At 46.2% G+C, this 17,305-nt stretch overlaps 2 protein-coding genes across 2 annotated transcripts; both read left to right on the plus strand.

Moving 5' to 3' along the window:
• The first annotated feature begins 1,483 nt into the window (after positions 1–1,483).
• On the plus strand, positions 1,484–4,784 carry LOC120708259 (septin and tuftelin-interacting protein 1 homolog 1-like). Its single transcript, XM_039993452.1, is given in 3 exon segments — positions 1,484–3,184; positions 3,186–4,480; positions 4,581–4,784. Coding segments are annotated over 2 exon segments (2,022 nt in total). The 5' UTR covers positions 1,484–1,906; the 3' UTR covers positions 3,930–4,480; positions 4,581–4,784.
• A 2,979-nt stretch (positions 4,785–7,763) lies between these two features.
• LOC120708260 (vacuole membrane protein KMS1-like) lies at positions 7,764–12,918 on the plus strand. Its single transcript, XM_039993453.1, has 8 exons — positions 7,764–8,090; positions 8,895–9,106; positions 9,323–9,401; positions 9,652–9,954; positions 10,755–10,912; positions 11,214–11,330; positions 12,054–12,239; positions 12,372–12,918. Exons 1-8 carry the CDS (start codon positions 8,015–8,017, stop codon positions 12,531–12,533), a joined length of 1,293 nt encoding a protein of 430 aa, XP_039849387.1. The 5' UTR covers positions 7,764–8,014; the 3' UTR covers positions 12,534–12,918.
• The last annotated feature ends 4,387 nt before the right edge of the window (positions 12,919–17,305 follow it).

Raw genomic sequence — 17,305 nt, forward strand, 5'->3', positions numbered from 1 at the left:
GAGTTCGCATCAGCACGCTTCGACAGCAGGATGATGTGTGCATTATTTAACAACGTGAAGTGCTGATCATGCTGCGTGTAGAAGAAATTCACAGCCTCCATTAAGTCATTCTTGATTACGTCCCAACTTCTCTTATAGAATAGCCCTATAAAGCCATCGGGCCCTGGTGCTTTCTCAGAGGCGATATCAGATATGACCGCTTTCAGTTCACCCTCCGAGAACTCTTCTTCTAGATGGCTCAGCTCATGTCTCTGAATATTTAGAGCATCCCAATCCAAAGTGAATTCCCTCCCTGCTGGCTGACCCAAAGTTGCACTGAAGTGATCATGCAAAAGTGTTGCTTTGTCATCATGAGTGAAAACAGCTCCATGATCCGTGGCCAGCTGATGTATATAATTCTTCCTTTTCCTGTTGTTTGCTTGTAGATAGAACAACTTTGTGTTTGCTTCAGCTGCGCGAACATTCAGAAGTCTAGAACGTTGCCTAGCTCGAAGTTTTTCTACAGCACTTAGTGGTCTGTAGTCCTGGACAACATCTAGCACCCCAATGAGCTGCTTTGCTGCACACAACAGAAGCTTGTTGTTGCCGATTTGTGCCCTAGCCCATTTGCGCAGAACCTTTGCCGTCCTCTGTAACTTGATGTGAAACCGCTTTCCTTCACGACTTGTAAACTTCGGTTCCACGCAGTTGACACAACCTCATTGTACCCATGTAACGACGGCCAGAAAGACTCAAAACGGAATCCCTTGAACTTTCTGACAGCTACCCCCCCCATAAGCAGAAGTGGACAGTGGTCGGACATCAGAGAGGATATAGCAAGTAGTCCCGATGATGGCAGCATGAGATCCCACGCAACCGTGCAGAACGCTCTGTCAATGCGTGTCTGTGTGACATCATTGGACCATGTGAACTTTCGGCCTGTAAGACTGATTTCCTTCGGTTGCAAGTGATCGACCACACTTTTGAATTCACCCATTAGTCTCCTATTGAGGTTTGCATTGCTCTTATCGGCTGCACTTAGGATTAAGTTGAAATCTCCCATGACCAACCAGTTATCACCCACCACATCAACCCATGTTTTTAACTCCTGCAAGAATAGCAACTTCTCATGATCTCCCTGCGGGCCGTAGACAACGGTGAACCACCATTCCTCAGCAGTTCGACAAGATCTCAGTAATGCTGTAACAGAGTGACTTCTGAATTCAGCATGATGCAGAGTGAAGTAGTCTTCATCCACTGCGATCAAAGCCCCACCACGAGTGCCTTGTGCCGGCAGTGCAATGAAATGTGCTGCAAACTTAACTCCCAGAGTATCTGTGACAAGAGCTTCACTGAAAACAGCCAACTTCGTTTCCTGCAGAGCCACGATCGTACACTTGGTGTCCCTGACCAGATCACGGACCACTTTCCTCCTTACCGGACAGTTAAGTCCTCTAACATTCCAGTTCAGGACTTGACAGTTCTGCTCATTCATAACTGACCAAGAGAACTCGCTGCCAACAACAGACATCAACACCCAAAGCACCCAGGCCAAACAGACAAGGCCTGAGCGAGCTGAATAGTTTCCTTGTGAGAGAATAGTTTCTGAAGCAAACAGGTTGAACCGACTAGAGTTGCAGTGGGAAAGAAAAAAAAAAAATCTACAACGTGGAACGAACCGACTCTCACGGATGAACGCAACCGACTCGCTCGGGCTCAAGCCTGAAGGCAAAACACGTTCGGATTGAATTGGTCCATGCAAAGCATTGCAAAAAATCCGTCATCCTTCCCCAATCGCGCCGCGTCCTATTTGCTTACCGAATCGCGAATACTTCTTGCGAACCAACAGAGGAAGCTGTTCGATCCTCGCGCGATTCTCTTCCTCCCAATCGCAAAGAGTGGGGAGCGAGCGGCGGCAGGCGGCGCCATGGACTGCGGCGGCGAGCGCGCGGGCCGGGCCCGCCACGACGCCATCAACGGGGTCTCCGCTGAGGGCGACTCATACTACTACGACTCCGACGACGATGGTTCCCGCCGCCGCAAGCGCCGCAGGGAAGCGCCCGAGCCCGACCTCTCCAAGCCCGTCCGGTTCGTCTCCACCGGCTACGCCATGCCCTCCCACGAACCAGATCCCGTCCCTGTGAACGCCGCGGCCAAGGAGGACGAGGCAGGGGCAGAGGCGGAGGACATTGAGCCGCTCCCCACGATGTTCGGGAAGATCAGGGAGGGCGCCCGCGCGAGGTGGGAGGAGAAGGAACGGGAGCGCGACGCCGCGGCGCGCCGGCGCCAGGCGCCGGGGAATCCGCCGCCGGCTCCGGGGAGCATGCAGTCCAACGCCACTGTGGCCAATATGATGCGCAAGGGAGGGTACTGTCCCGGCATGGGCCTCAGCAAGTACGGCCAGGGGAGAACAGAGCCGCTGGAGGCCACCGTGCGACTCAAGAACGCCGGCCTCGGCTACGTCGAGGGATCCAAGAAACCCATGCTCGCGCCGTCCAAGGAGAACCTGCCGCCCGCGACTTGTCAGCCGGCGTCAACGAAGGAGCGGCAGCATCGGTGGTTGAAGAAGGACAGCGTCAGGAAAACTCCGGTCCTGACAAGAATCGCGTTGTTGGCAATGCGCGAACGCGATGGGGAGGAGCAGCAGGGGGGTCAGCCAGCTGTTGTTCAGAAGGTGATCGACAGGCGAGGGCCACAGGAGCGTGTCCTGAAGGATCTGAGAGGGCTCAACGACGAGCAGGAGATGGAGTCGGACGACGCGCCGATGCCGGAGCTGCAGTACAACGTGCGGCTGCTTGTTGACGACGCGAGGATCTGCGTTCAGAGACTGCACGGCCAGCTGCGGCGGGAGCGGGAGAAGGCGGCCAGCTTGGCGCGGGAGAAGGAGAAGCTGTCGAAGCAGGAAGCGGCGCAGAAACGGCAGCTGCAGGTCATGGAGACGATCGCAGGGGCGCTGGAGGAGGTCCGGCTGGACGATGCAGCCGGCGCTCTCACTCTCGAAGGATTGTTCATGGCGATTCGGGACTTGAAGGCGCGCTTCGGGGAGGAGTTCAAGATGTGCTGCGTCGCGTGGATCGCCTGCCAATTCGCGCATCCGCTGCTCATCCGGTTCTTCCAGGGCTGGCAGCCGCTCCGGGACCCGTCGGTTGGGTTGGAGGTCATGTCATCGTGGAAGGATTTGCTGGAGGAAGACTAACCATACGACTTCTCGCACGGTGCTGCATCCATGGCGAAATGTGTTTGATTCTGGAATTTGGGAAGACCTGATTGCGCGCTGTATCGTTCCCAAACTGAAGATGGCACTGCAGGAGTTTCAGATCAAGCCAGCAGACCAGAAGCTCGATCAGTTCAATTGGGTGATGCTTTGGGCCTCAACTATCCCGGTGCAGCACATGGTTCATGTGCTGGAAGTTGATTTCTTCAGCAAGTGGCATCAGGTCATATACCATTGGCTGTGTTCACCAAATCCCGATTTCAACGAGATCGTTAGTTGGTACAATGACTGGAAGGGCCGTTTCCCACCGGAGTTGCTTGCCAACGAGCGCATACGGTTGCTTTTGGCACTAGGCCTGGACATGATGAACCAAGCCGCCGAAGGACTGGAGGTTGTGCAGCCTGGGACTAGAGAGAATCTGGGCTGCTTGAGAGATACAGAGAAGCGACCACCCGATGCAGCACCGAACGAATCACGGTTCCCTTCTTGCCATGGGGTGATAGGACCAGCCATGACAGACATGAGCTTCAAGGAGTGTATCCAGGCATACGCGATGGAGAAGGGTTTGTTGTTTATGCCTAAAGTTGGCAAGTCCTACAATGGCATGCCAGTGTATGAATTTGGCACTGTAAGTATTTGCTTAGATTCCGTGAAGCGAGTGGTCTATGCACAACTAGGAGAAGGAGCTGAGAGATGGAGCCTTGTATCTCTTAGGCAAGTTATGGAAATGAATTGAATAGGGATAACTCATCATCTTTTCGTGGCATTTACTGATTTCCACTATTTTTCTTCCATGATAAAACCCTTTTCACTTTGGATAAGCAATGGATACAACGACAGGCATCCATCATGAGTATTAATAGTGTTACTAGAAAATTCAGATGATATGGGGTTATTTCACAGTGTTTATATTGGTGGCATAACTTTTCCCTCTTGAAATGTTGATGGTTACGGATAGCCCCCCACGCCTTTGGAATTCACTGAATTCTGCCAGATTTTGTTATCATATTCTCCTGATGAGCATACACTGAAATCAGTTCCAAATTCATTTGTCACTCCTGTACATACATCTATCACCACCAGAGGTACTAACAGCTGCCAGCTGCCATAACCTCCGCTGAAAAAGTTTAAGCATCGTCGAATATGTTTTTTTTTTAAACAAAGCATCGTCGCATGTCACGTCTTCTTGGCAGACTCGTATTTCGTCTTGCCTTCTTCAGGATGCTACGCAAACCGAAAGTGCTCCATGGATGAAACCAGAGTGGAAGAGAACAAGGAGTTTGCCAGGTAACATATAAAACTTTAGCTATGTTTTCACTCTTCTTGGACCACAAATATTTTCAGAAACACCACGGTAACAACTCATAATGTGCAATGATCCTTGCAGTGATGGATGGACCACTGGACGGGGCAAAGGGAATTTCCGGTGGAGCGTTGAAATGCATTGAGAATTTAAGATCAGAAAGAACATCAACAGTAAGAGCACCTATGCTGGTTTAAGGGTTTTCATGGTTATTCAGATCCAGATTCTATATTTGCAATATGCTCGAAATATGCACAGTGAAGACAACACCTGAATTACTTATGCTATTAAAAGGGAGTTGATGTTTCCTCTAGAAATATGCACACTCTTCCTGCTGATTTGTTCCTTTTACCTACAATTTTCAGTGTCACGACGTCAATTCAATTAGATCAGACTTGCCTCCAATACAAGTCATGCTATTTTTCTGATCTCTTAGGCCAGTCTCAGTGGGACTTTCATAGACACAGATACCTAGACTGAGAATTAGATAACCGTGCCAGATGAGTTTCATGGTGATGAAACTCTCCTCACATCCCATGAAACTCCATCATTCTCTCTCATTGCCATATCAGCAAAATTGATGGTATTTAATATTATGAAACTCTCCATAAAACTCCCATAAGACCGGCCTTATGTCTAGCGGCGAACATTGCGGAATGCGGACCAACATCTTAGAGGGATGTCCGACGTGATGGGACATTGCGTTGATCTTGATCGGCCATCCAATGGCCCACGAATGACGAGTGAGTCCATGCCCGGCTGCACCGGCGGACCATGCGGTCGAGCATGGGCAGCACGTCTCTCCTCAGCGCGCAGACCCTTGTTCTGCTCCGCAGCGGTCGCCAACAGGTGGGCGGTGATTGTGGAAGCGTATATCAGCGTCGAGGGGATGAGTGCCAGAGGACCATGCCCAGTTGCGGGTGATGCACTGAAATTGGGACCGACATCCAGTGGAGTGGCTAAAGCCACTGCAACTTAGAGGCTATTTGGGAGCACTCCACTCTAAAAAAAAAGTGCTCCACTCCATTATTTTTTCCCATTCTATTTGGCTTCACTCTACTCCACCAACCCTTATGGCCCATACTGTTATAGATAGACTGGCAGCCTTCTTCCTCCCCCTCCCTTGCGCGAGGGCATCGGGGCTCCTCCCGCGTGCCGCCGCCAGAGCGGCTCCCCCGCGCCGTTGGCCGGGGCCCTCTGCGCCGCTGCCTGGTGGGCCCTCTTCTCACGCGGTGGCCGCGGAGGTCGCACCGCCAGGGCACCAGCTGCACTGAAACTGGTAGAGCTGTACTGAATGTTCTAAATGTTTTGGACTCGCATCGATCCTTTTCCATGCTCCAGGATGTTTGCTTGCAAAATTTCATTGTTTCTTGCTTACATTAACAAGTCACATTCTAATCAATTTACAGTCCCAGTCTCGAGTCTCGATCCAACAATCTGTCACACGATGTTTGCTCCTACTCTGATCTCTGAAGCTCAAGTCCTCAATCTGATGTCGTTGACCTCCTCCACAAGGCTGACGAGGAGACCAGCAAAAATGAATTTCCGTTTTTATAATTTTTTTTGATTTACGATATTTTTTTTAAAGATCCAGTCAAAATAAATATAAAAGAAAAGGAAAAAAATCCTTGCCACCTCAATCTCAAACCGCTCAGGAGGATATATGAATGGTTTCACGAGTTTGAGGAGTATAGGCGGACAGTTTCATTGTCCAGTGAAAAAAGACAGTCAGAGTCAGTTCAAGTTGAGAGAGAGAAGAAAAAAAATTTCCTCGCGAATTCGAGGAGTGACAGCGAGGGCGGCTCCTATGTATCTCATGGAAGATGGTTAAATAACTCATCTATAAAGTCCACTAAGGCCCCGTTTAGTTGCAAAAATCAAAATTCCAAAAAAAATTCCGGCACCTGTATGGAGACTTAAATCTAGACGAAATAAAAAACGCATTGCGACTGCTGCCTGTAAATCGCGAGACGAATCTAATGAACCTAATTAGGCCATAATCAGACGCTAAATTGCTACAATAATACTACAGTAAACAACCTCTAAATGACGGATTAATTAGTCTCATTACATTCGTCTCGCGATTTACAGACGAGTTCTGTAATTTATTTTGTGATTAATTTATGTTTAGTACTTCCAACATAAAAAGACGACTTTTCAAAAATTTTACGGAGCGCAACTAAACGGGGCCTAAGACCCATTTATTAGAAAGTATTGAACCAACATTTAGAAAATGTTGACCCAATATTTTTTAAATGTTGAGTCAGTATTTCAAAAATGTTGAATCAATATTGAAAAAATATTGAATCCTCGTCTTCTCCGGCGCCGGCGCCCGGCGGCGCGATGGCGAGGCGCGCACGCGGCGGCGTGCAGCGGCGCGCGCGAGCAAGTGCAAGCGGCGTGGGCGCGGGGCGGGAGGGCGGGCGGGCGGCAGCGCAGTGGCAACGCGCGCACGCGGCAACAGCGCAGCTGGCGTCACGCGCGCGTGGTGGCGGCATGCAGCAGCCAGCAGCGACGCAGGCGAGCGGGAGCAGGCGGCGTGGGCGCGGGGCGGGCGGGGTGGGCGGCTGGCGGCCAGGGGGGTTGGTGGGGAGAGGAATGTGAGGGAGGAAGTTAGGGTTAGGTGGATCCAACGGCTGTGACTGTTTTACACGAATCTCAAATACTGGAAGGTGAGAGGGGAAAATCTTTCGGAAGATATATAGATTTTTCGGCAGCGAGCGGCCGACGGCCACGGCCCACGGGGGATTGGGATTTCGCAGTTTGTGGGCCCGTGGGCTGACGACTGACCTGGCTCTCTGGGGCCATGTTTAGTTCACACCATAAAATTTTTTTCACAAAAAGACGAATGCATGCATGGAGTACTAAACGAAGTATTTGCGAAACCTTTTCACGGATGTGTGTAACTTTTCGAGACGAATCTAATAAGCCAAGTTCCACCGTGATTGTCTACAGTGATGCTACAGTAATTGCTCATAATCATCCTCGAATCATGCGGTAAAAAATCTTATTAACTATAACACATGCTACAGTACCATAATTATGGAGGTTATTTTGTAATTAAACTTTATTTTATACCTTTAATTAATGGTCAAAGGGGCAAAAATTTTTTACTTTTTCATCCCTAACCAAACAAGGCCTGGTTTCCGTGGTCGTTCGCTTCTTTCTCGTCGGATGCGGAAGCAACGGCGATGCACGGCTGGGCGTCCCTCGAAGACGAAATCCTGTACGTTAGAGGACCTGGATGCAAAAGGACCAAGCGGAACCGGAGCAAGCAACAGCGAAATGGGGGGAAAAAGAGAATGAACGAACCGCGCGACGGGAGTCGGGAGGGAACCAGCGTCTCGGCGGCTCCGCGGCGACCTCACCAAGATCTTGTGCACGATCCGGCTCACCCGGCGGCCGCTCGCTAAGCCCTCGGAGCTGCGATTCAGATCCGGGCGGGGGACGCCCTATGGTGGTTATGGTGCCGTTGAACCGCGGGATCTAGGTTTTTCGCGCGCCGCGGAGTGGGAGCGATGGGGCGCCGGAAGATGTCAGCGGCGGCGCCGCCGTCTCGGAGCTGGTCCAACGTGGGAGGAAGCGTCATCCCCGGTGAGATCCGTGCCTTTTTTTTATGCGTGTGGTGGCGTTAAGACACTATGAAATGTTGGATCGGGGCTAGCTTGCCTTTGTTTTTATGGAAACCGGTTTGATAATGGCGGGCAGGGAGAGAGGTACGGAGTGGAGATGTAGCTTAGTGAGATCGGGGAGGATAATCTTGTACGGGGAGTGCGGGATATCAGGTTCGTCGGTGCATGCATTGTACCGCCTGTGTATTTCGTCGGTGTCGATTTAAGATTTGCTTGGGTTCAAACATGCATCACACCAGTGCGCGTAATATACCACGTCACATCCCTTTTTGTGCTGTTACTTTTGGACGAGCCAGGCGTTTCAGTTTCAAGGTTAGCTGGCCAGTTCTTCTATTCATTTATTACTGTAGAGAGAATATAATTACGAGAGGCAAATAACCACATAGTAGTTTTTGCCGTTTGTGATGCCTAGTTCAGTTTGCATCAATCACATAGCTCAGTTGGTTGTGCACCTCACACCGTGAGGCAAATCAAACATGCCTCTACAAATACTACAATGGACTTGTTAGATAACAAGTGTGTGCTGTGCTGTGTGCATAACTCAAATGCCTGAAACCATGGAATAGCTGATCCAGTCAGCAGTTTCACTTAGTTTTTGGTGGTGCATTGCAAATGAGGACCAACTAAGGACCTATGTTCAGATGTATGCTTTTGCCAGTGGCAGTATGAGTTCCCTGTTCTTGATAACCAGACTTACTAGTTCCTATTTAATGATGACTGGTGCATGTTTTGTTTTCTTTATCTCATTTTTTTGTTTATTTTGCAGAACTTCGAGTGAAACACAAAATGGAGTTGGAAAACTTGACACTGACAAAACAGCCACTCAGAACATTACACTTTTTTCTGATGGCCTTGTTACAATACTTGAAAAGATTAGCAACATATATCCTGAGTAAGAGTGGCTTGTTTGTTCTCTTACTTGTTCTGGTGGTAGCTCCTGGAATCTTCCTTGTTGTTTCAGATGGCCTGCACAAGAAGGTGTGTTGCATTTCCTTGTAATGCTGTTTTAATCTGTGGTATACTGCTAGCCATTCCATCACACTTGATACAATATTTTACTGTAATAGAGTTTTTACTACAAAGCCAAAATATTCAAGGAAGATGATACTTTGAAGAATTTTATATTCTGATCTAATATGTTTTTGATAGCATATTGGTTTGAACACTAATGTTGTTTTGTTGACACGTATGCAGCATGTGCAGGAGTTCATTAACTATGCAAAATTTGTGTTATGGTGGGTGTCATTAGGTGTGGCTTCATCAATCGGACTAGGCAAGTTTTATTTGCACATTTCATCATTGTGGAGTTCAATTACACCTAAAAGAAAGCAAAAGCAAATGACGAATCAAGCCTTCAAATACATCCGGTGCTAAACTTGCTTTTGCTTGTCAACACATGCTGCAATTAGTGCTTGCCGACATTTAAAGTTAGAAACTAGAACATGTAAATTTGGAATGTTCTATTGCTGTAACAGATAAGAAAACACATTTATGAAGCTGATGATATAAGTTTTAAAATGCAGGTTCTGGTTTGCATACATTTGTGCTGTATCTGGGCCCTCATATTGCTCTGTTCACTATTAAAGCTGTTCAATGTGGCCGAATTGATTTGAAAATGGCTCCATATGACACCATACAGCTAAAAGCTGGGCCATCATGGCTTGACAAGAAATGTTCAGAATTTGGACCACCTGTGTACCCAGCATCAGCTTATTCAGTTAGGATCCCAGTCTTCGACTTGCTACCTCAGATACAGCTGGAAGCAGTTCTTTGGGGCATTGGGACTGCACTTGGCGAGCTTCCCCCTTATTTCATATCACGTGCAGGTAAAATTGCATGTCATTTCTTTACACAATTTCACAAATCGCTGTACAGAAGCATTACTATCAGAATTAGATAACGCAATCAGAGGAAACAGGCCATGCCCATTTCTTTTACATGCTATGGCTGGACATTTACGTTTTTCTCGAACACGCAGGAGAGCAGCGTATCAATATATTAAGAAGAAAAGGGTGTAAAGAAACCCAAAGTTACAGCACAGGTTTTTGTTTTGGTCAAAACCTGTACAAACCCCATTACTATCAGAATTAGATAACTATTCTATGAAGCATCGAGACCTAAACTAGACCAAGGACCCAACTGCTCTTGTGAGGGCTCTAGGGCAAGGAGATAAGAAATTCCTCAAGCCCTGGCTAAGTTCCATAGATGAAGCTCCTCTCTGATCACATTGCAGACTGCATTCAAGTCAGGTGGAGCGCCATCAAACCCAACGATTGCGATGGTTCCAAACTAACCATACACCTAGAATGATGATAGAATTTAACCCATTTCTGACCTGACCTGAAACTCTCTCACTCGCCTTTTCCCAGCAAACATCAAAGGAAGTTTCGTCAGGTTGTGGGGCTAGAAGCAAGCCCACACTTTGTAGCAGCAGCTGCACATTTATGTTAGTATGTTGAGGTGTTGTGCAGCTCCAATTATGTGATGAATTTATGAAAATCCATTTCTAGAATGTTGCGTGTGAGTTCCTGGTAAGAGTAGGAAGGCTAGTTGTGGCATTTTTGTTCCTGTTCTTTTTATTGATTTAAGTTTGGTTAACCTAAATGGATGTTGTGCCATGTTTCAGCTCGCCTATCAGGAAGTGAGTCAAAAGCAGTCAAGGAGCTTGATGCTGCTTCTTCCAAAGAAGATGGCCGAGTAGCATCCACTCTTAATCGAACCAAACGTTGGCTTCTTTCTCACTCTCAACATCTGAACTTCTTCTCTATCTTGATACTTGCTTCGGTTAGTCTCTTATCAGCCAGCTTTCCTTACCAGTTTCTTTAGTATGGATGTCTTACAAAAGTATGTGTTTTATGAGTCATATGACCTTGTGCCTTCACAATTAGATAGTCCATGCACCATTAAACCATGTGCAAGGTTTAACTCCACATTTTTAAGCTGTCTATCTATTTGATATAAACGACAGCAAAAAATAAGCCAATGGAACATGACACTCCCTGTACAAAAGCTACTATAAGTTTCCTCTAAAGGTTTTTTGTTCTTTTTTATTATTAAAAAAGATTATTTTTTGTGCCCTTCTTAGGTTCCAAACCCACTCTTTGACCTTGCTGGTATTATGTGTGGGCAATTTGGTGTGCCCTTCTGGGAGTTCTTTTTTGCAACTTTGATTGGGAAGGCTATCATCAAGACTCATATTCAGGTGAGGCATCTTCCTTGTACTTTTATCTTATACAATAATTGGCCTGTGTATATTCAGTTTTTTGTAGGGATTTCCGTTGATACTATTGTCTGGCCAGTGGTCTTTTTAATGTGTTAAGATAATCGTGTATTAACTTTGTTAGATGCAACTACTCTTTGATATTGTGTGGATGTATGCTTGTATGTGATCATTCTTGTCCACTTGGACTCACCTTATCATACCTGCCACTGCCATCTCAAAAAAGCCCAATAAGGAGATTTAGACTTCTGTACGCTTATTTTAGGCCTTGAAACCTTGGCCCTTCAGATATGATTTTAGCTCAAAATATATCAGGTTTTACATAAGTTGCTTTGAAAGCTTGGCCATTCTGATATGTTAGGTTTTGAATATATCAGGATGAGCGCCCAGTCAGTAGCGTCCCCCTATTCATTGTTCCACCCCTTGGGGTTCCCGAATCATTTCATAAGAAAAGCTGAACCTGAATGAAATAAATCTAGAATTCGGTAATTGAATATAATTTGATGAACTAGATTTGGTTTGATACGGTAACTTTATTTGGTATCCATATTTGGAGAATCTGGTGTACTTCTAATCTTCTTGTTCCTGAAAAGCCCAGCTAAATTAAGTTGTGAAATTTAATGTCCATACCTGATTTGTGACAAAGGTTTACACCAAGAGCTGCAGCACTCTTTATGCTGACATGTATTTTTTCTGCTCCCACAGACTCTCTTTATTGTGTCCTTGTGCAACAATCAGCTCTTGTATCTTGTTGAGAAGGAATTAATCTGGATATTTGGTCACATTCCTGGGTTTTCTGCCACCCTGCCATCTGTGATTGCCAAACTCCATGCTGCAAAGGACAAGTATCTATCGCCACCACCAGCAGTCTCATCGTCCTCACAAATGAAGGTTGGTGTCTTCAGTTCAAATCCATGATATTCTGAGCTTGAGTGACCTCTCTTAGCTACCCTTACTTACCCTCATACCCTCATCCATTTTTCTTACTGGTTCATTAATGCACTATAATTTTACCATGTACAGGACAAACAGTGGAATTTCTCTTTTACATTTGTCTGGAACTCTATAGTGTGGCTTGTGCTTCTAAACTTCTTCATTAAGATAATCACGTCAACAGCACAGGATTATCTCAAAAAACAGCAGGACATGGAGATGGAACTTGTCTCCGATTCTAAGACTAACTAGTGGTGCAACTGGTGGTGTTTATTCAGCTGCTAGCTGCGAAGATTCTCCTCTGTAGCCTTGACTCCTGGCTAAGCTCTTGCAGATGATACCAAGTTCCAACACTCGATTGCTAGTAGTTATTCATCTGTACAGTGAACAGAGACACGGGCTTGGTTAACTTGCCAGGTGATGGCTGCGACCTTTTGTCATTGAGCCTGTACTGGCTTCTCCCGGAGGAGAATCGTTATGTTATTTTTCGGACATCAACACGGATAAATAGTAGTAGGAATTGTTTATGAAGCACGATTGCTTTGCCGAGATGTATCGCTGGAACCTGTTTCTATTTGTTTTGGAAATGCAATAGAAACTTTAGAGGATTAAACGATGATATTTTCCATTAAGCTTACTCCATATGTGGATTTTTGTCATTGGTGCCAGCTAGAGCTAGCAGTAGCACTTCGGCTCTTCCCCCCTTGGCAAATAAAACTGCTCATGACCGGCCGGTTTTTCTTGGGCATCTCGCACGACGCGCTGTCAGTAAGGGCGCTTGCCCAAGTTCTGGCTCGCGCCATCGGACTTCTCAAGAACTCCATAGGCAATAAGCAGGCATTCGTCATCTCAATAAGCAGGCGTTCTGTATCTCGTTTCGCAGGAGCAGTGCGATTACACCTCAGCAAAGCCAATGATCGGCAATTGGTACCGTAACCTTTGCTTTGTACTACTTCCCACAGTACCTTCGTCGTCGCAGCCGAACACCTTTTACAGCAGAACCAAACAATTGTACCGCAAGTAGCGACATGTAACATGTTCCTGTCACTCCCTGCTTGTCACGTAGTCGGCACGGGGCCGAAAGTTGGGATAAGAGATCGGACGATGGAAGTTGTGGAAGTAGCCAGCTGAGTGCTCTCAAGGGGAGAGGAGCAAATCGGGTTTCTTAAAGATAGGTTCCTTCTTCTTGCACGAGAGCGATTCACGCGTACGACAGTGATCCCAGCGCACCACGTCGACCGGAATGCGCTGCTGCTCGTCCGCGGGTGCTCTGAGCAGAGCAGCAGCTCGTCTGGTCAAGCACAAGAGTGTAAAAGAGGGGAAAAGATGTCGTGTACTCGGCAGAGGCTGGAAAGAGCTACTGGCCGGTGGACCTTGAGATGCTGTTGGACCCACTGTAAGCTACTATGGCTCAAAGAAGAGTTGCCATGTGCTGGGCCTTCAGAAAGGCGGCCGCCGTGCGAGCGTGGCTTGTCCGCAATTTCCTCCGTGCCAGCTTCCTGCTTTCTATCCTTGCTGAACGTGGGCCTCCAATGAGCGTGGCCCTACAGCCAGTGACCAGGATGATGCTGGAGCCTGTGCGTGAGCAAATAAAAAAAAGAAATGAAGATGACGCTGGATAGGGTCATGGACCTCCTAGCCATAGGCAATCGGTCATCATCCTCAGATTCGCCTGCAGCCCCTCACCGGAGCGGAGTGGTGGAGTGCTCCATCCCGTCCAACCACCCGTTCAATCAGAGCACACGTCGTCGCTCCCCTGCAGACTGCAGTACGCGTGAGCGCTCCCTCCTCTCTCTGTTGTGCGGCGACGTGCCGCTCCACTTCCACCCCCAAATCTCCCCGCCTCGCACCCATGGCAACGACTCTAATGGCTGCGGCTGCCACCTCCGGCTCCCCGCGCTGCGTGGCGCCACTTCTGAAGCTGGTGGCCTCCTCCTCGTCTAGCACGGCGCGGCCACGGCGACCCTTGGTGCAGCAGTTGCAGCTCCCGTGGCTGCGGGCGACGGCGGCAGTGGCGGCCGCGCCGCTTGCTTTGGCTCCTCCCCCTCTCGCTCTAGTCCCAAATCGTAGCAGCATTTGTGCTCTCTTTCTTCCTCTGGCTATTTCCCCTTCCCAAACCACACCGTTCAGATCCGTGAGCTCCGGCCCTTTGTTGTACTTTTATTTCCTTATTCTTGCTTGTAGAGGTGCGAACCAGTCATGGCTTTGGTGATCTGAGATCTGGGAGTGGCCGTCAAGGAAGAAAGGTGAAACACTTGCTGCTTTTTGTGGGTGTGAAGTACTCTTGTCTTTGCTAAGGTTTACAGAGCGGTCAAGAGATAGCAGGCAGCAACATTGGAGGCCGCCCCTCCCAACCCTCGCTTGGATCATGCGCCTCCGATCCGGCAACTGCAGCATCCGCACATCTGCCGCCTCATCTTCCTCTTCAGACTTCAGCGACCCCGCGTCCTCCTCCACCTCATCACGGATGTCTTGGTGAGGTCATAACCTTCGTGCTCATTCTCTTCCTTTGGTTTCAATTTAGGCGGTTGTTCATAATGAATAGAGATGAATGCAATAATAGGGATGTAGATTAATGGATTATTGAATTCTATTTCCCCCCTTTATATTTGATGTTTGATTCTAGCTGTTTATCTGATATGTGTGTGCCCACATTTGCTTTGTGGAATGCTTCTCGATTTCATAGTTCAGATGGTGATGTCTTGTGTCTAATAATATTGAATAGTACATGTAGACAAATTAGCTTTCTTACATAACATGCTTCAGAAGCCAGTCCGAAAATGTTTCTTATTTAAGTTTCAGGGTTGTGAAAGTGCCTAGCCATAATTTTTGCAGCTCGGTGACAGGAGCAAGGATAACAATCAACCACCTTTTGAGCATGAGAAAGCAACTGTGATGTTAAGATAACTCCCACTGATCTTAGGAATGGACTAACATAATAATCTTTAGCTTTATATCTGATGTGAAAAGATAAGAATCATGTAGCCATTAAATTCGTATGGATTTTCCTGGTTTACGATTTAGATCTCAGAATATTGGGCAGGTTCCTGCAATTGACTTCCTAATGTTGATCTATTTATCTTTGTGCAGTATTTGTATCTGATAATGACAGGGTATTACAGAACTGAACTCATAAATAGCCGTCCAATTTGTGTAAATTAATAACCATGTCATTTTGATTCATATATATCACAAGGTCTATCTATTTATAAGAAAATTTCAGCCTATATAATTTTTAACCAGAAATTACTATTTGGGATTCCTGTCAATAGGAAAAAAATTTGGCCATGGCTAAAGATCATTGCATTTGATCTTGTCTTTCATTGTAAATTCCTGTCATAGAAAAAAATATTAGTCATGGTTAAAGATTATTGCATTTGATCTGGTCTCTCATTGTAAATTCCTGTCATAGAAAAAAGATTGGCCATGGTTAAAGATTATTGCATTTGATCTGGTCTCACATTGTAAGTCTTTGTTAACATATAGATGCAATTCAGTGTAATCCCGTGTTTGCTGCATTTGACATCTTAAGAGGTAATCTGATGCAATTTGCAGCTTTAGAGGATAACCACGCTTCAAGCACCATGCCAACTAAAATAAGCTATGAACTTCCCTGAACCAGTGGCACCACAGAGTGATAATAGTGTGGTAGGCACTACTAAGGATGATGTAAGCTGTTTCTTACATTTGTTTTTTGAAAGAGGATGCCGTTTATCCACTTGTGTGTCCAAACATCTAAATTTCTGTGGCTTTCTTATATGCATGGAGTACAGAAACATGTGATGAGTTAATCATCATATTTTATAGTTGGGGTTTGCAGGTGAAATAACATTTGCAGACTGGCCTTTGCAGGTTGGCATTGAGATAATCATCATATATTCGGTTGGCTACAACTTCATGTTTGTCCTCCTGTAGTTCTGTATGTAGCTCCCTATGAGTATGCATGCCACGTGTTGATGAAATGGGCATGTCATCACCTGTTCTATGAATTCACATTGTCCTTTCAGACAAATGTTGAATTTACTTAAAAATTTTGCTTGTGTGTTTTCCTGTTAATCCTATTTCACGATTTTGTTTTTCCCTCAAATCATTTGACTGTTCATATATAAATTTTGAGGTAATAACTACTCAGCTGCTTGGTTGTATCACTTTGCATTGGTAAAGTGAACTCAAGACATCTGAAACTGAATGTCACAAGCCTGGCAGGAGCCAGTTACATTTTGATAAGTAGATATAGTGTTCTGAATAGTTTGGTCGTTAGAAACATGAATATTTTCTTTTCACATTTCTAGAGTTCTATACTACCCTGATTTGTCATACTTGTGGAGGAATTAAAGATGTGTAAACAAATATAATGCACACTAATTTCAAATACAAAGGTAAGTTTAGTTTGTAAACATGAAATGTGCTTCTCAATGTAGTCATCCTGATACCTGTGTTCCAGCATATGAGATTGCAGTAACTTTGGATTCTATGTCTGCTCTTGTGGAAACACGAATACTGGTATATAATTTAGAATCTTATGCAATATGCGATCCAATTTAGTGGTACATGCCAGCACCACATGCATTTCGATGTCTGGTCTTTTGAAGTTGTGTTTGAGTCATTTAGATCTATGTTGTGCATGCTTGTGTGTTGAATGAAATTGGAGAGGTGTCAGGTTAACTTCAATTAAACTTTCTCAAGACCAAAGTTATTTACTTCACTGATTCAGATAGATGTTGCCATGGTCACATTTATTTAGAATGAACGTACGATGTGGGGGCTTCTTTGGTTCAGCTCAGCTTAGGCCTCCATGATCTTAATTACAATCCTGCTTCTTGTATGAACTAACCTATTTTACTTTATGACTCTTCAATACATGGCATGTAAAAATAAAAAGCTCAAAGAAGGATGATAGAAGCGTGAAGAATAACCAGAACCTCCACCTGATCAAGGTTATATGGAGTACTTCAACACCTTCATCCTCTTTACCGACCAGCAACGAGTTTAAGTAACCTCTGTGCTTTGTATCCCATCAGGAT

This window comes from Panicum virgatum, chromosome 5K (genome assembly GCF_016808335.1).
Source record: "Panicum virgatum strain AP13 chromosome 5K, P.virgatum_v5, whole genome shotgun sequence".
NCBI classification, from domain to species: Eukaryota; Viridiplantae; Streptophyta; class Magnoliopsida; order Poales; family Poaceae; genus Panicum; species Panicum virgatum.